Genomic DNA, 19,963 nt, shown 5'->3' with positions numbered 1-19,963 from the left:
ACCCTGAGAGACCTGGACCTATGGTGACGGTCTCCTGGCGGGATGGGGTGGCGCCCATGGGCACGCCCATCAGGAGATAGGCCCCTCCAGTGTGACCGAGAGTGGAGGCAACGCTGCGACACCCTGACTTCCCTGCGTCTGTGCCACTTGGCGTCCATGTGAAGGCTGTTCAGCCACCTCTGCATGGGGCGCAACGCCAGCGGGCCCAAGGGCACAATCGCCGAGGCAGCCTGCCCAAGGGCCGAAGGAACTGAATATAAGGCACCATGTTGCCCGGCCCACGTGGAAGTAGGCATCCCTCAATTCCACGGCTGTGCATGTGCTGTGGTCAGCATATAGAGTGGCAGCACCTTCAAGAATCTGTTGATTCCTCTGAGGTCCAAGATCAAGCGAAATCCGCCGACTTTCTTGCTCACGAGAAAGTACGCCGAGTAGAACCCCCTGGGCTAAGCAGAGGGTCTACTGGCTCGATTGCGTCCTTGGACAGAAGGACGAACAACTCTTGGGCCAGAGCTAGGGCCTCTGCCGGATCGCTGACGACTGTCATTTTGGCACGGCCGAAGGCTAGGGGCCGGAACTGCGGTTCGTACCCCTGGGTTAAGGTGGAAACCACCCAAGGGTCGGAAGTAGAGACAGCCCAGTAACTGAGCTGTAACTGGGAAAGCAGCCTACGACGGTCGTAGGCCAGACCTGGCGACGAGTCTGCACCAATAAGGAGATAACTCGTCCCCCTTCCCTAGACATTAGGGTAAAGGCTTACAGTGATGCATCACTGAGGCCCAGCAAAGAAGGCTCAGCCGGCGCCTGCTGCAGAGAGGTAGAGAAAGCCAGTATCAGATGCGTACCGCTGTGTCGTAGGCCCTACAGAGCAGCTCGTTTGTGACCCTGCACTGAGGCCGAGGGCACCTGGCATCAGGAGCCCGAATCGGGGAGGCAATGGCAGGCTCAATGGATGGCAAGTGACCCAACCCCACCCTCGATGGATCCTGCCTGGCAGCAGAGTGGGAAAGGGCCCTGGTGTCTCTCCAGCCTGCATGGAGGTCCCTCAGGTACTCCTCTGAAGGAGGAACAGTGGGAGTGAAAAGTTCCTGCTGAACGGAAAGAGTAGAGCAACGCTCCTACTCGCCGAAAACAAAGAGGGATGTAACTACACCCACGTTACCGGCAGAGGGAGCGAGAGCACTGTCTTCACCTAGCTGGATTAAATAAAGAAGCTTAACGGGGCAGCTTAGCCAGGCGGCTGCTGCTAAGAATCAAGCAGTAAATACCACGATATAGCGCTACTGCAATCAAAACCATACGTTACCGGGAGCGGGAGCGAGAGCACTGCCCTCACCGGCTGAGTTAAATAATGAAGCTTAACAGTACATGCAAGGTGTTAGCCAAGCGGCTGCTGCTAACAATCAAGCAACCAAGTCCAAACACAATGTTAAGACCAGATAATTAGCTTCTATGGAATAGAACAGCCCGCATAAACCGTAGGCCATGGTCACAGTAGTAACCATAGCCAGTGCTTACATAGGACCGTAGTTACAGTAGTAACTATGGCCAGTACTTACCTTACTCTCTGCATCTAAAAAACGGGCAAATTATGGCACACTTGGCTTTCCATAATAAATTGAATGAGAGACGCAGCTAAAGCTGGGACTCAAATGCTAATGATAGCTCGGGCACAACGCCACAAGCAGAACTCTCAAAAGAGCATAATAATGGCAACTTTATGGGAGAGGAAGCGGGAACACTGTCGTCACCAGAAAGTCTAAGCCAAACAATAAATAAGACAGCAATCAGGACAACTTAGCTGGGAGAGGGTGCGGGAACACGGCCATCACCAGCAACAAGTTGACACAAACCTGTCCGTTGAGGCTCTGCACAGCCGGCCACAGCTCCTGGAGGACGCGTTAACAACCCGTAGCTCCGACTGTCAGTCGCGAAGCTGCACGTGGCCAGCTGCTTGCAGAGAAATCCCTCAGATCAAACGTTCAAACCTGAACGCTGTAGGCTACAAGAATGTAGCCGCGGTACTCTCGCGAAGCGAGAAGATCAAAAGGAACCGATCCACTAATGACGCCGGCCTATGTAGCCGTAGTCACGTGGGTCACAGGTGAATTTGTTGTTATTGGTACTCGAACTGCGCATGCGTGCGATGGACATATCCAGTGCTAAAGCACCGCCTCTGGCGGTCATTAGGGACAAAATAGAACTCTGCTTATTATCTAAAATACTCGCGACATCATTCACCACTTTCATTGTGGCAGTGATGGTGCTGTGTTGCTTTCTGAAGCCTGACTGATGTTTAGACAGGATGTAATTTGTACATAAAAACACCTTTACCTGTTCACTCACTAAGCGTTCAAGAACCTTAGCCAGAACTGACAACTTAGAGATTGGCCTATAGTTTTTTAATAAAGTGGTCTCCCCTCCTTTTAGCAAAGGCAGGACATACGCTGACTTCCACAATTTTGGAATTGTGTTTGAGCTGAGGGAGAGGTTAAAAAGAGTAGTGAGAGGTGGAGCAATAAAATCTGCAGCTATCTTTAAAAAGAAAGGTTCTACGTTGTCCGGGCCAGCCGGTTTCTTAGGATCTAACTTGGTTAAAGCTTCACGAACAACATCAACAGTAAAAGGGGTACAACTAAAAGGGTTTTCCAACACATATTTTTCAGAGTCACATACTGTAGTGTTCACAGAAGCAGAGTTAGTGAGAGAATCAAATAGAGAACCACAGGACACAACATGCTCATTAAAGCTATTTAGCATAGTAGCCCTGTCCGATATAGTGCCAGATGCTGTGGTAATGCACGGAGGTAGCTTATTACGGATATCGCCGGTGGATAATGATTTAATGGCTTTCCAACATTTTCCAGGAGTATTCAGATTCTTTGTGGTTACTGACAGATAGTACTTTGATTTAGCAATTTTGATATGAGAAGTGAAGCTATTTCTTAGCTGCCTAAAATGCAGCCATTCTACCTCTGAGCCTGATTTCCTAGCCTTTGCCCAGGCCTTGTTTCTCTTATGAAGGAGACTGGACAGATTAGCAGAAAACCAAGGATTGTCTCGTCCCTTTACTCTAAATGTACGCAGGGGTGCATGTCTATCAATGATCTCCATAAAACCAAGATAAAAATAAGACCATGCGGTTTCTACATCAGCACACAGATCGACTTTACCCCAATCAAAATCAAACAGATCATGCACAAAACCCTGCTCCACAAAATGTTTTTTGTCTCTCTTAATGATAATGCGAGGTTTAACCTTTTGGACCTTAGTGTCCCTAATTGTGGCTACAACACAGTGATCACTCAGATCATTTGCAAATACTCCCACAGATGAATATTTATGGGGAACATTAGTTAAAATGAGATCAATTAGGGAGGATTTATTAGGGGACTTAATGTTAGGGCGAGTAGGACTGTCCACAATCTGAGTAACATTTAAAGAGATACAAAGGTTTTTAAATCAAACAAATCCTCTGACACTGCAGTTAACATCTCCAAGTAGCACTATTTCCTTGTAGTCTAGTTGTGATAAAAGATTTGCTAGTGAAGACAAGGAGTCTTTGACAGCTGAGGGGGGTCTGTAACAACTCACTACCATGACCTGTTGACCCTTTGCCACTTCTATATGTATGGCTAAAAATTCAAATTGCTTACTGATCGATTTGGAAACTAATGTGGTTACACTGAACTTATTCTTAACATAAATGGCAACGCCACCACCTTTATTAGGCCGGTCGGTACGATACACATTAAAACCATTTAAGGCAATGTCAGAGGCCAAAATAGATTTGTTACGCCTCCCTGCAGTCTCTGGATTTCCTTGCTCTCACTGAGACGTGGATTACTCCATCCAACACATCCACCCCAGCAGCTCTCTCCACAGCATATTCCTTCTCCCATACACCCAGACCCACTGGCAGAGGAGGTGGCACTGGTCTCCTGCTCTCTCCCAAATGGAGCTTTTCCCTCTTCAAGCTACCTAACTTCACTCCTTCCACCTTTGAATTCCATGCCGTCACTGTGACCCATCCTATACAACTGACCATTGTTGTTCTCTACCGTCCACCAGGAGCCTTGGGGGACTTCTTGGATGAATTAGATCATCTCCTCTCACACATCCCTGAAACTGGCCCTCCCGCTGTACTTCTCGGAGACTTCAACCTCCAGACGGGGAAGATAGACGAACTAACATCTCTGTTAACCACCTTTGCTTTCTCACTGTCTCCGTCCCCACCGACTCATAAAGCTGGCAATGTCCTCGATCTCATATTCTCAAGGAACTGCACTACTTCTAACCTCTCTGTAAACTCGCTCCACACCTCCGATCACTTCTTCATTTCATTCTCTTTACCCCTTTCCAAACATAACAAACTAATCTCTTCTCATCCTGCACTTGTCCGCCGTAACCTTCGTTCCCTCTCCCCCTCTACCTTTGCCTCCTCTGTGCTCTCAGCCCTCCCTTCCTCTGACTCGTTCCAACTCCTGCCTCCAAACTCTGCTGCAGAAACTCTCCTCTCTACTCTCTCATCCTCTCTGGACTCTCTCTGTCCTCTCACATCTCGGCAGGCTCGTCAGTCCCCTCCTGCTCCCTGGCTAAATGACGCACTGCGTGCTAATAGAACCGTCCTTAGGGCAGCAGAGCGGAAATGGTGGAAATCCAAACACCGTGACGACCTCCTAACCTATCAGGCTCTCCTCTCCTCTTTCTCTGCTTCCATCTCTCAGACAAAAAGCACTTTCTTTCAAGATAAGATCCAATCTTCCTATTCCAATCCTAAAAAACTATTTTGCATCTTCTCCACCCTCTTGGACCCCCCCAAAGCCCCTTCCCCCTCCTCCCTTCTGTCAAGCGACTTTGTTAACCACTTTGAAAAAAAGGTTTACGACATTCGCTCTTCTTTTTCTGACTCACCCCTACTCACCGCCGGATCACCTGAGCCACCTTCAACCGGCACACTAACCTCCTTTTCCCCTCTCTCTCCAAGTGAGGTTCTTACCCTCATTACCTCTGCCCGCCCTACCACCTGTCCTCTGGACCCTATCCCTTCAAACCTCCTTCAGACTATCGCTCCTGATATTCTACCGTTTCTCACCCATTTCATCAACACTTCTCTAACTTCTGGTCACTTTCCAAACAGTCTCAAGGAGGCGAGAGTAAACCCTCTCCTAAAGAAACCCACTCTCAACCCGTCTGATGTTATAAACTACAGGCCTGTCTCTCTCCTCCCGTTCCTGTCTAAAACACTTGAACGCGCTGTCTTTAAACAACTCTCCTGCTATCTCCATCAGAACAACCTTCTGGATCCGCACCAGTCTGGTTTCAAGGCAGGTCATTCCACAGAAACTGCTCTCATTGCTGTCACTGAGGAACTGCACACTGCTAAAGCAGCCTCCCTCTCCTCTGTCCTCATCCTGTTGGACCTGTCTGCTGCATTCGACACGGTGAATCATCAGATCCTCCTTCGCACTCTCCAAGAACTTGGAGTTTCAGGCTCTGCACTTTCCCTCCTCACCTCATACCTCAAAGACCGCACCTACAGGCTTAATTGGAGAGGGTCTGAGTCCGACCCTTGTCAATTAACTACAGGGGTCCCTCAGGGCTCTGTTCTTGGTCCTCTCCTCTTCTCCCTGTACACAAACTCGCTCGGATCTGTCATTAGCCCGCATGGTTTTTCATACCACTGCTACGCTGACGACACCCAACTAATTCTGTCCTTTCCCCGCTCAGAGACCCAGGTCGTCGCACGCATCTCTGCTTGTTTAGCTGACATCTCTCAGTGGATGTCCGCTCATCATCTCAAGCTCAACCTTGACAAAACTGAAGTGCTTTTCCTTCCGGGAAAAGATTGTCCCTCTCCTGACCTAACTATCAACATCGGCCCCTCTGTTGTTTCCCCGACTCAGACTGCAAGGAATCTGGGTGTTATCCTAGATAACAACCTGTCGTTTACTGCAAACATCGCTGCTACAACCCGCTGCTGCAGATACACGCTTTTCAACATCAGGAAGATACGCCCACAGCTGACCCAGAAATCGACGCAGGTTCTGGTCCAGGCTCTCGTCACCTCACGCCTAGACTACTGCAACTCCCTCCTGGCTGGTCTACCTGCATGTGCCATCCGACCTCTGCAGCTCATCCAGAATGCAGCGGCTCGTCTGGTCTTCAACCTTCCAACATTTTCCCACACCACGCCGCTCCTCCGCTCCCTCCACTGGCTTCCGGTAACTGCTAGAATCCACTTCAAGACACTGGTACTTGCGTACCATGCTGCGAATGGATCTGGCCCTTCCTACATCCAGGACATGGTTAAACCGTACACCCCAGCACGTGCACTACGCTCTGCATCAACCAAACGACTCGCTGCACCCTCACTGCGAGGGGGACCCAAGTTCCCATCAGCAAAAACACGTGGGTTTGCTATCCTAGCTCCAAAATGGTGGAATGAGCTCCCCATTGAAATGAGGACCGCAGAAAGCTTACACACCTTCCGGCGCAGACTGAAAACTCATCTCTTTCGACTCCACTTCGAGCGATAGAATGACTAACAAAGAACTGCTAACAGAGCACTTATATACTAATAAAGGACTGGCTTAGCCAGTTGAGCAGCACTTGAAACGATTGGCTCTTTGAAACCTGATGTTCTTATATGATTCTGTTTTCCTCAAGGTTGTGTCTTCCTGGTCGAATGTACTTATTGTAAGTCGCTTTGGATAAAAGCGTCAGCTAAATGCAATGTAATGTAATGTAATGTTTAGCCATGTTTCTGATAAAACAATGACGTCAGCGTCAGTCGAGCTCGCCCAGATACGGACAAAATCTAGTTTACCTAACAGACTGCACACATTCAAGTGGATGAAACCCAACCCAGACCTAGCTTTAAAATCAGCAGGAGTAGCGATCATGTCTACTACTACTGGGCGGACCAGGGTTAGGTTGTACATTTCCTGACAGTAATAACAACAACAAAGCCAGGCAACTATTCCTCTTAAACGACACACATACATTGTCATCTAATTTAGAAACACCGGAAAAGTCTGCAAGAGTGTGATTTGAGCTTAAGAAGCAGTCCTGAAGAACCATCATCGCAGGAAAACAAAAAAGACAAACATATTTTGTCGAGCAGATTGTCTGTGACAAGGCAACCGGTAATTGTTTGAGCAACACATCCGAACCTTTGCAGGGGATGCCCACTGCGGGTGGCAGAACAGACCTGAATCCAGTAGACTTCTCAGAATGACTAGAGATCTTCTCATAGTCCAAAACAGTTAACAGGCACAGCAGAATCCCGATATGGGCCATTTTCCCAGACCAGCACACAGTATCCGCGATGTTCCTGGAGCAAAATCAGCACAGCAGCAAAGGACAGGCGAAAACAGCAGCGTGGAAGCGCTCCGGTCCCTCCGTGGTATCCCCGGGGTGAAAGCAGGCCTCTGCAACAGCAGAACCAGGACAGGTGGAAAGCAGGCCCCAGCGGTGGTAAAATCCTCCTCCGCACAGCAGCACACGCCCGGTGGAAGCAGGCCAAGCCCGAAGCGTGGATCCACTCCGTCTCTCCGCGACGACTCCGTGGTAAAAACCTCTCCAGTACAGCCGTATTTCTACAGGTGGGAGCAGGCCTCCGTAGATCGCAGATCGCAGGCAGCAACAGGTGGAGCCGCTCCGTCTCTTCGCGACGTCTCCGGAGGAAAAACACCTCAGTACAGCCGTACTCGACAGGTGGGAGTAGGCCTCCGCAGATCGCAGACAACTAAAACTACTACTTGTATAAGCAGGGATCACACGGCAGTAAATGTATGTAAGCCTCTTTAAAAACCTTTAAACCTACCTGCATTAGCTTTAGGTTGCTGAACCTTTCCAGTTTTCAGCATCATTAGCCAGGGTTTATCCAGTGGTATTGAACATTTTTACAGAATTATAAGAAAATTGGCAAAAGAAAATGCGGTTGAATAATTCCAACCACTAATGTTTTTGGATATTGTGAGTTGATAAATCAGAAAGCCTTGTTGAAGGCAAGTGCATCCTGTACATCATTATTTATTTTCTAAATCTGTTTGAATTGCTTTCATCAACACACTTACTAATATTTTAGCATTACACATTTTATTATTTATATATGGTTTTTATGCGCAAATTGAAAATGCGCATTTAAACATTTGAATGGAAATACAGCTATGGTAAGCAGAAAACAGAAACGTTGCTCTGCCTGCTCTCTCCAGGCTTAAATGTTCAGTTTAGAGGGCAATTGCTGTAGCTGCGAGCCTCTATAGCCAGACAGAAACATGACCAGTGGAGAGAGGGGTCTTAACCCTAAAGTCCGTCATCACTGATTACCGTCTCATCTAGATCATCTGCCATTTTCCACCATTGCTCTTCCTCTCATCCGTCCATCCCTCTCTGCGCTGACATGATGATTGTCATCTGATGTGACGGCACTGGTATTCCCAGGGTCAGCCTGTGACTAGAGTTTAACCTTGTTTCTACGCCCCTCCTCTGTCGTATCGCCCTGCCGTTTATTGTGCATAACTTCTGTGGTTCTTTTTAGATATTTCAAACGATATGGGCAAACTGAATGCAAAGAAAATGTTAAAGGCAGTGGGATTGCATATTGGAATACTTAGTCAGTTGATTTAAAAAGATGCAGAATCGGCAAAATAAAAGCATATATGTGTGTGAGAGTCGCTAATGTTTTAGATGAAGAAAGCCAAAATAAATTGTGTTTCTGATCTGTTTGAGATCAATCAGATGTTAAGCAGCCTCACAAGCATTTGTTGTTCAGCCTACTTTCCTATAGCCGAATGCTCTAAGCTAACTGTACATGTATAAGTGACCAAAACACTAACTGTTTGCCTGGGTTCACCTCAGATATCGACTAATATCAGTTCCCACCAGGCATTTTCTCCTGTAATATTCTTTCCATCGTTGATCCATTAAGCAGCAGGTAACCACACATTCTGTGTGTAAGTTGAAACCTTTCAACTTCATAGAAATTATGCGGATCATTTTCCACGTCCGAGCAAACTCACATCTTATTGCAGAGGACCGCCCATTGGTGTGAATGTTAATGATTCCCAAATCAGAATATTCTAAGTTCCTATTGGAACAAAACCAGTAGAACAAAGGCTTGTTGTCCCATAAACAAAAGCCAACTGCTATGAAGGCCAATCATGTTGGCTGATATTTCAAAATAACAGTTGAAAAAGACTGAAATAGGTCAAATAAAAATAACTAGGCTTTTGTTGTAGGTATAAGGGGCTGTCGTACTATGGGTTTTCAATCCAACAGGATATATTTCCCGAACTACTGGGGTTTTAGAATAATGCAACCTCAGCATCTCGTTAACGCTCCATCTGGACTTTATTTTCGATTTCCTCTCAAATTTGCCTGATTTCCGTCTGAACACACCTTTAGGGTGGAGGTGGATCTGGTCTGACAAACACTAAACTCAAGTTGGACATTGGAGATATCAATTTTTAGCTTTTTATGCTAACTTTGGTTGTTTCACAGTTTCCAATACTGTGGAAATGACTTCTATTCTTTGCTAACTGGGGATAGCTGCTAACTATTGAGCTGATAGTTGCTCAATGGTCCTTTCAGCTGTTAATCAAGACAACATGTTTCCTTGGGATTGTACCCAATGGCACACAGAATGGCATAGGCACGCAAGGTTATAAGGAATCAATCGAAACACTGACAACATGTGTTTCATAATGATAAATTAAAGAAAAAACTGGCCTGTTGCCACTGGCCTGTTTAAACGCTGTTCCTGATCCCCTTAACCCAGTAGTTTGGGTTGACTAAAGGTAACCAGGAGTAACCACAGTGGTGGCAGATTTAAAAACAAGCCTATTGGATATGTTGGATCAGACAAACACGACCAAAGTATACTTATCTTCCTTAATACACACATATTTTTTTTTGCCTTTTCTTTAAACCACAAAGTTTGCCACTTTCTAACTTTTATCCTTTCAACTTTACTTCTAATACATTTAAAAATTGACTTTCAAACACTCTCCTGCTTTCAATTAAACCGACGGGGCCTTTGATTTAAGTTGCAAGGTAAGACAAACTTCTGTATCAATCAATTTGCCTCATTCCTTTCATTTGTAAAAATATGTAAAATGTACTTTGGCACCTGATGGTGGGGGAGCAAGGCTAAATCAAAGTGTATTAATAATTAACTCTAATTAGCAGTGTGTGGGAGAGGTGTGATGCCTGTTTCGATGGCAGCGCTTCCACTCCCTCCTGAACCTCTGCCTGTTCTCCAGATCATCCACTGTGAGAGATGACAGACTACAGAGAGAGGAAGACAAACGTTTCTCGGAGGAAAGGCGCTGGGTCAAAGAGACAGGACCGACTCTTCTGTATCTTCTTTTTATTTATTATCTTCACTCGAACAAACCCGGGGAGCGAGGGAAACAAAGAGAAAGAGCAAAGGCAGAGACAAAAGTGTAACCATTTGTTACGACTTCAAGTTAATTAAGGAGCTTGTTGTGAGATGATGGGGGCACCTGCTTATGTAGGTTTTAACTGAGCAAGAGCATTACGGGGGCAACTACTGAAAAAAGGATCTGAAAGGAGGCTTAATTAATGTCTCAGCAGGGGTGGAGGGAACATAGAGACACAGCTAAAACCCTCACAGGCCCAGTGCCAAACTAGAGCTCTACTAGCTGGGAGAGCATTATATTTCAGAGCATTGCATCATTACGGATTATCCAACAAGCATAAGTGTCACTAAGCCAATAAACATCTATAGGACCTCGAGGGGGAAATTAGTCTCTTTCCTCACACCCAAAGTGTAAGAAGTAATAGAACAAAATGCACCCAATTCCTTTATATAGCAGGGACAAGCCTACACTGAATACTTTAATTAGAAGTGTGTTTGTACAAAGCAGCAGATACTACTAACAAAGACAATTCATCTTATTTTTGAATGGGAAATCTGATTGCAGCTAACACTTTGACCCTCTTTGCCGTGATGAATCGGGCGAGTCACATATGCGGATTTTGATTTATCTTCCTGACCTTTTGTATGCAAAGGAGACACGTTCTGTATAACCATAATGTGACACGTCAGAAAAAGAGGTCAGGCCTGTGAGAAAACAAGCCCTCCTCCTCCTCCTCCTCCTCTCCTGCTCTGTGATGAGTCTATTGTTTTGCCTCGCAGTGGCTGCTGTTATAATGCTGAGCACTGGAAGTTTACCTCGCCACAGACTTAAAAGTCATGCCTCTGTGAGGCCCAGTACGCAAATAAATGTAGTATACATACGACATGTATACAACTTACTGATATTATCTATTTTCTTTAAAAGAGCTAACCGAACTTTCAAAAGGCTCTTTTTTCCTATCTGTTAGAGCTTTACCTTTAAAACCAAACATTTATGCGCTCTTTATTGTTACGCTCTCCACAAGCTTACAGGATTGAACTCACAATGCTGAACACCAGAAAGAGGAGACAGAGTTTATGAAGTAAAAAAGGTTTATTATCCAAAAAACCTTTCAGGAGACAAAAAAAGGGATTAGATGTCCACTTAATCCTGGGCCAGGGTTTATCACCAGCGGAGGTGCGGAGATGCACGGAGGTACGCTGGCGAGGTGAGCCGAGGATTCAGAGCTGGCGAGAGTTTACCGGTTGGAGCTGGTGTGCGTGGAAGCACGGAGGAACACAGACGAGGGGTTGGTGGCTGGACGTGGCAGTCAGAGGAGGAGGCAGACGGATACTGGACAGAGAGAGCACAAGGTAAGGATAACAAGAACACAGAGAGTATAGTTTAGCTATAGCGAATGTACCAAGTCGTATTACCAGCGTGGTGAAAAAACGAACTGGTGAATACTGGATGGAGGAACTGGGTATATACAGTATGCAGGTGAAGGTGAGTAGTTGTAATCCGGATGATGAGCAACAGCTGAGGGGATGAGTTGGCGGGAAACAGAAGTGGGTCAACCACGCCCAGCAAGGAAGACAGACACACAGACAGACAGACAAAAACAAACACAAAACAAAGGGGGAAGAAGGAGGGATAACTGCAAATCCTCACAGTACCCCCCCTTCAATGGGAGCCTCCTGGCGAACACCAGGCTTGTCAGGGTGTGCCCTGTGGAACTCCCTCAACATGACAGGGTCCATAATGCATGACCGAGGCACCCAGTAACGCTCCTCCAGGTTGTAACCCTCCCAATCAACCAGGTATTGAAAGCCCCTGCTCCGGTGCCTGAGATCCATGAGCCGACGCACGGTGTAGTCAGGATGATCATCGATGACTCGGGAGGAGGAGGCTTGATCTGGGACACATGAAACGTGGGATGAATTTTCATGGTACTGGGGAGCTTCAAGCGGACAGCAGAGGGGTTTATGATGCGCTCAATGAGGAAGGGGCCGAGAAACCGAGGGGACAGCTTTTTAGACTCGGTGAGGAGGGAGATGTTCTTGGAAGACAACCAAACAGATTGTCCAGGGGTGTAAGGGGGAGCGGCATGTCTGTGACGATTGGCTGACCGTTGGTTTCTGGCAGAAGTCCGGAGGAGTTCTGAGCGAGTGTCCCTCCAAATCTTACGGCACCGTCGAATGTGTTGCTGGACGGAAGGAACTGCTAATACACTCTCCTCCTCAGGAAACAGGGGAGGTTGGCACCCTAAGGAGACTTCAAAAGGTGAGAGACCAGTAGCTGAAGACGTGAGTGAATTGAAGGAGTACTCAACCCAGGGTAGAAGGGAGCTCCAGGTAGATTGATTGCGACTGGCAACACAGCGGAGAGTTGATTCCAGGTCTTGATTGGCCCTTTCAGTTTGACCGTTTGACTGGGGATGGTAACCAGAGGTTAGACTGACAGATGCACCAAGTGAAAGACAGAAATTCTTCCAGACCTGAGAGGTGAACTGAGGGCCTCGGTCGGAGACGATGTCAGCCGGGATTCCATGCAGGCGGAAAACATGCTGGGTGAGAAGTTGGGAGGTCTCCAGGGCTGAGGGGAGCTCGGGCAGAGCTACAAAATGGGCACATTTGGAGAAACGGTCAATAATGGTTAGAACAGTATTGTTTCCTTGAGAGGGAGGTAGGACGGTGACAAAGTCCAGTGCTATGTGTGACCAGGGTCGACTAGGGATTGGAAGGGGCTGAATCAATCCTGCAGGTCTCTGATGAGAGGCTTTGCTCCTAGCACATGTAGAACAGACTGAAACGTACTCCTTTGTGTCCTTGTCCATTGTTGGCCACCAACAATTTCTCCGGAGAAGGGAGAGTGTGCGGTTGGCACCTGGGTGATTGGCGAAACGGGAGCGGTGGACCCACCGCAGAACTTGGGAACGAACTGAGTTGGGGACAAACTGACGATTACGTGGACCGCTACCAGGGTCAGGTTGCTCCAAAAGCGCCTCCTGGATCGAGATACTAATTTCCCAGGTGAGGGCACCCACCACACAACTCCGGGGGAGAATAGAGTCCAAGAAGGTTACAGGACCCTCAGAATGAAACGATCTGGACAGGGCATTGGGCTTAGAATTCTTTGAACCAGGGCAATAAGTCAGGGAGAAATTGAAACTACCAAAAAAGAGGGCCCATCTGGCTTGCCGCGAGTTTAGTCGTTTGGCTGACTGGATGTACTCGAGGTTCTTGTGGTCAGTCCAAACAAGAAAAGGCTGTTCACTGCCCTCAAGCCAGTGTCGCCACTCCTCCAATGCCATCTTCACTGCCAGAAGCTCTCTGTTTCCCACATCATAATTTCTCTCAGCAGGAGAAAGACGACGAGAGAAAAAAGCACAAGCGTGAAGCTTATTGTCTGGCCCTGCAGTCTGGGACAGAACAGCGCCAACCCCGATGTCAGATGCATCTACCTCAACAACAAACTGCTTGCTTGAGTCCGGCTAGATGTGAATGGGGGCAGAAGTGAACATGGACTTGAGAAGAAGAAAGGCATTGTTAGCATCTGTTGTCCAGGAAAACTTGACTTTGACAGAAGTGAGACTGGAGAGTGGAGCTGCTGCCTTGCTATAGTTCCTGATGAACCGGTGATAGAAGTTGGCAACACCCAGGAACCTCTGCAGCTCCTTCCGAGTTGTGGGGACTGGCCACTCAGAGACAGCTAGAATCTTTCCTGGATCTGCCTCCAACTTGCCTTGCCTGATGATGTAACCAAGAAAACTGACCCGTTCCTGATGAAACTCGCATTTCTCAGCCTTGACGAACAGCTTGTTCTCAAGCAGCCTCTGTAGAACCTGACTGACGTGGTCCTGATGTTCCTCCAGGCTCTTGGAAAAGATCGAAATGTCATTGATGTAAACAAAAACGAATCGGTCGAGGAAATCTCGTAGGACATCATTTACAAGGGCCTGGAAAACAGCTGGGGCATTAGAGAGTCCAAAGCGCATGATGAGATATTCAAAGTGACCAAGGGGGCTGTTGAAGGCTGTCTTCCACTCATCTCCTTGGCGGATACGAACCAGGTGGTAAGCATTTCTGAGGTTGAGTTTGGAGAAGATGGTGGCACCTTGGAGAGGCTCAAAAGCTGAGTTTATCAGGGGAAGTGGGTACTTGTTTTTAACTGTAATGTTATTTAACCCACGAAAGTCAATACAGGGTCGGAGTGATTTATCCTTCTTGTCCACGAAGAAAAACCCAGCACCCTAGAGGGGAGGAAGAAGGATGAATTATTCCAGAAGCCAGGGAGTCACCGATGGCCTCTCTCTCTGGCCGGGACAGGTTATAAAGTCTGCTGGTAGGTAAAGGAGCCCCAGGTAGCAGATTGATGGGACAATCATAGGGACGATGAGGAGGGAGAGAGAGAGCTTTATCCTTGTCGAAGGCCCCACTCAGGTTGTGGTAAACATCAGGAACACCAGCCAAGTCTACATTAGCTGAGGCACATGGAGCAGGCATAGGGTCTACAGGAACGGGAGGCACAGCAGACTGTAAACAGTTAAGGTGGCACGACTGATTCCATTCTATGATTCTCCCTCCAGCCCAATCAATATGCGGATTGTGGATGCGAAGCCATGGGTAACCACGAATCAAAGGGGTAGCTGGGGCGGAAATAACCTTCAGTTGCATTTCTTCTCTGTGATTTCCAGAAATTAACAGGATTACGGGTTGTGTCTGCTGTGTAACCCGAGAAATGCTTTTTTTCATTTAAGGCATAAGCAGTCAAAGGTTCCAGTAATGTTTCCAAGTTTAGACCCAGCTACTTGGCTAGTTCAGAATCCACAAAACTGTCCTCAGCACCAGAGTCAATGAGGGCAGAGAGGGGCAAGGTCTGAGTTAGCACAAAGTCTGGCAGGATTCACAAAACGGCTCAAAGTTGGGGATACAATAGGTGTAGGTTGCAAACTCGTCAGGACCCCCAATTTCACTGACGAGCCCCTGCGTTTGGGCGGACAGGACAACCAGAAAGGATATGCCCAGCTTTACCACACTACAGGCACTCTCCAGACCTCAAACGTCGAAGGCGCTCCTCAGGGGATAATCCGGCGCGTCCCAACTGCATTGCTTCCTCCTTAGCAAAGGTGGGCATGCGAGGTGGTGAGGTGTAGCCAGATGGTCTGGACTGGGAGGGGGCAAACTGGGGTGAGATGTTTGGCTTACTTGGCAAAGCAAAAGGTGAACACTGCGCTCGCTCCGCACGGCGCTAAAGCAGCCGGCTGTCGTGACGACACACCAAGGAGATTAAGGATTGGAGATCAGCAGGCTCATCTCTTGCTTCCATCTGATCCTTCAGTTGATCCTTCAATCCCCTAACAAACACAGCCCTTAAAGCCACCTCGTCCCATCGGGCTTCTGCCGCCAGCGTGCGAAACTCGATAGAGTAATCTGCAACGGTTCGAGTCCCTTGTTGTAAATTTAGCAGATGACTAGCTGCTGAGCCAGAGTGGTCAGGGTGATCAAAAACAGAGGGAAAATTATCAGGGGCGCTGGCGAAATACCTTGCTGCATTGAAACAGAAATCTTCTGCATTTCTCCACCTCTCCATGGAAAGACTCAGGGTCGGCAATGGGAAAATCCCGGCATGGAGTAGAATCCAGAGGTGGATTGGAGGGGGCAGGAATTGCAGCAGAAGACAACAGGGTTGATATTTGAGCAGCAAGGTTCGAGATGTGTAGTGCCATGGACTGATTGCTGTCAACTAAGGCTCGGATCATCTGCTCATGTTGGCCCAGAAGATTTCCCTGATGAGAAAGGGCGTGCTGAACAGCAGCGGGATCCGATCCAGTGTCAGCGGAGTTCAATTTGACCAGTTCGTACTGTTACGCTCTCCACAAGCTTACAGGATTGAACTCACAATGCTCAACACCAGGAAGAGGAGACAGAGTTTATGAGGTAAAAAAGGTTTATTAACCAAAAAACCTTTCAGGAGACAAAAAGAGGGATTAGATGTCCACTTAATCCTGGGCCAGGGTTTTCACCAGCGGAGGAGCCGAGATGCACGGAGGTACGCTGGCGAAGTGAGCCGAGAATTCAGAGCTGTCGAGAGTTTACCGGTTGGAGCTGGTGTGCGTGGAAGCATGGCGGATACACTGGTGAGGAGAGCCGGGGATCTAGAGCTGGCGAGATTTGACAGGCTTGAGCTGGTGTGCGTGGAAGCACAGAGGAACACAGACGAGGGTTGGTGGCTGGACGTGGCAGGCAGAGGAGTAGGCAGACGGATCCTGGACAGTAGTGATGGCAGTTTGACACTGAAGCTTCGAACGGAGCTTCAACCCTGGACTTCTTATTCCATAGAAGCAGTGCTTCGAAGCTTGCTTCAAATCACGTGACATATGACGTCAGAAGCAGCAACTGCTTCAAATCACCTGACATGTGACGTCCGAACCAGCAACTGCTTCATTTCCTGAATGAATCACTTGACTGGTTCGCGGTCCATTCACGCGATGCAATGCACTGCCTCGTCTCGGTTCTGACAGGTGACAGGTTGAAACAGTTTCGAATTTGAGTGCTTCAACACTTTATGACTGCTCTAAACAATGCGCAATGTGTGGGTTGTTGTTGTAGTTTGCGTTGTTGCTGTTGAGTTGTTGTTGGTATTTCATTTGAATTGTATTATCATTATAGAGCAAGCCAGGAAGAAAGATAGGTCAGGAAACACTTCGAAATGTGGAGAAGTTGTGAACAAAAAGACAATTATCAGTAATATAAAAACAGCACAATATTTTAAGGAATAGATAGCCCAGTGGATAGAGCCGGCGGCCCGAATGTGGCGATGTCCTCCGCGCAGCTGTTTCAAAGCCCGGAATAGTTAAACTTTTAATCATTGCTTTTCTACTTTAATACCTGATAAAAGGTCGTCTCCTCCCAAAAAAATGTCCAGCACTCTCTAGTCTCTTCTCAATAACCCAATACACACAATTATCAATCTGTAATTGCAAATAGAACATGATATTCAGTCTTAGTGTGTGTGTGCATCGACTGTCTTTCAAGGCAAAGATACGTTAAACCCACTGCAGCCTTGCACTTCGCCAGGAGAGGTCGCTGTAACTGAAGCTTCGAGAAATGAACCTATTTCCGACACAATTGTCCAAGTGGTTCGATGCTTCATTCAAAGCTTCATTTTGCCATCACTACTGGACAGAGAGAGCACAAGGTAAGGATAACAAGAACACAGAGAGTATAGTTTAGCTATAGCGAATGTACCAAGTCGTATTACCAGCGTGGTGAAACGACGAACTGGTGAATACTGGATGGAGGAACCGGGTATATATGCAGGTGAAGGTGAGTAGTTGTAATCTGGATGATGAGCAACAGCTGAGGGGATGAGTTGGCGGGAAACAGAAGTGGGACAGCCACGCCCAGCCAGGAAGACAGACACACACACAGACAGACACACACACAGACAGACAGACAAAAACAAACACAAAACAAAGGGGAGAAGAAGGAGGGAGAACTGCAAATCCTCACATTTATAAATGTAAAACCAGTGATACATTTAAAATATCATGTGGAATGCCTTATGTTCGTGTTTTATTAAGATAAATGAAATGGAGAACAACTTACCATAGCATACCATAACACTACTTTGCATATTTGAATATGATGTGAATAAATAAGTCGTATATGTAATCACTTTCCTTTATTACTCTTAACTTCTGTAAGTTATTCTATATCATAATTCAGTTGATGGGATACCATACACCTGAGGTCACATGTATGGAAGGCCAGTCAAAATGTTGATTTGCATGTTGTCAGCCTTGTATGTTTTCTTCACACCAAACAAGTCAATGTAAAAGTGCAAATGCATGTGCAAGTTGGCTTTTGTTTTGTGCTCGAATCAGAAATGGAGGAAAACACTATTATAGCCGTGTAGGCTTATGTCATCAATGACAAACATCTACAATTACTTTAAGTTTATTTTCAAAGTTACACAGTATCTTTGTGTATGAACACATTGCAGAGTTGAAATGCTTACATTAGATGACTTTTTATTTGTTATGTTGATAGGGTGGCTACATTATTAGCATAGCCGTAAACTATTCAAACTCAATTGAGAAAACAAGCATCTCAAAAATGGTCGGCTTACGGACAACACTGACAGATCATCAGTTCAGACTGCTAACAATAAGGCATCATGATGTAGTTATTAGCACACTTTTTACACAGCGAAATCTGTTTATTTTAGGTTTAAAATGCAGTTGCAAAACTGATGAATATTGAAAAAAAAGGAATTTAGCTGTGCAAAGAATTACAAATAAGAACAAGTTATGCTGCAGTCAGGGTCACTATTACAATGCCAGTCATATCATCTGGACCAATGAAAGAGAGAGAGAGACTGCTAACGGTACCTAGACATCCAAAAAAAGGTAAGCAAGCTTTTCTATTTAGCATCCACTTTCTGAGTGAAAGCTACAGCGATTAGCCTAAACATTTTCACGCTTTGCCAAAAAGCTATTTATTTTTCTTTAACCAAAAGGGAAAATGTGAATGAAATGTTATATTAGTATTAAGTATCATTAGCAGTGGCGGCTCCAGAGTATTTTTGTTGGGTAATCTATGGTAGGGCTAACCCATACAGTGCTGGGGCTCAAGTCAGTATTTGCAATGTAATTACATACACGCTATATCGCCCCCCATTGACAGTGAAACGCCACGCGTGAGGTACATTATTTCCCTGTCTCAATCCAAATTGAACTGAATGAAATAAAAAGGGACATTTGTCTTGTAGTAAATAAAAAGGGCGACCTGGAGCCAATCCTGCAATTTCCCCACAGGTGAAAGAGCTGACATGCTGAAAGCCCAACCCCTGCAGGGGGTCTGAGGTGATTCTCCCCCAGGAGATTTTTTGAAATACTAACATAAAATACACATTCTGGTACTCTCTTGAGAAGAAAATAAATACATCTATTAATTTACTACACGACATATTTAAAAAAAAATGAATGCCATTTTAGTTAGCCTACTTTGTTCTGAAAGCTGAACCTGCTGCTCCTCACAGAGAGAAGAGGGAAGAGGCTGTGAATTACTTTACATTGTGGATAAGGGTGGATAGCCCCCATTGTTCTGTGTGTCAAAATGAAAGACAGCCCACACACCTATCAATCATCAAACCGTGGGGTCTTATTTCATTACGTGTTGATTAACACGTAATGTTGTATCGATGTATATAGAGATGTATTACAGCAAAAGTATTCTCCGTCGGGACTTCCTGCAACAACACCACACCATTATTGTGATTCTGATTGGCCAGAAGACATTATCAAAGATGTTCTATTGAGAAGACTACGTGACAAAAGTTTTCAAAACCGTTTCTAGTCTTCGGTATTTCCAGACGAGTGGCTACTGAAATCAATCTTACTAACTGCTGTCCGTGCAATTTACTCTAAACGAGTTGGCGGACTTTATTTTGCTTACTTTAACATCATTTTTCATGGTGGGGCTAAGCCATTTCTTGGTATGGCTGTAGCCTACCCCAGCCATACCCTGGCTGATCATTAGTTATTTTCTTTCCAAAAAGGGAGAATGCAAATTTCAAGTTGAACTTTTGTA

General features: G+C 46.4%; 1 protein-coding gene across 1 annotated transcript; it reads left to right on the top strand.

The window, feature by feature from the left end:
* Nucleotides 1–5,426: 5,426 nt before the first annotated feature.
* LOC139433792 (uncharacterized) lies at nt 5,427–6,515 on the top strand (the record flags this gene model as incomplete). The annotated part of the gene is made up of 2 exons (XM_071203012.1): nt 5,427–5,539; nt 5,735–6,515. Coding segments are annotated over 2 exons (894 nt in total), but the record flags the coding sequence as incomplete, so codon positions are not given.
* Between the last annotated feature and the right edge of the window lie 13,448 nt (nt 6,516–19,963).

Source organism: Pseudochaenichthys georgianus, chromosome 4 (genome assembly GCF_902827115.2).
Source record: "Pseudochaenichthys georgianus chromosome 4, fPseGeo1.2, whole genome shotgun sequence".
NCBI classification, from domain to species: Eukaryota; Metazoa; Chordata; class Actinopteri; order Perciformes; family Channichthyidae; genus Pseudochaenichthys; species Pseudochaenichthys georgianus.
This window is presented reverse-complemented; position numbering and strand designations above follow the sequence as displayed.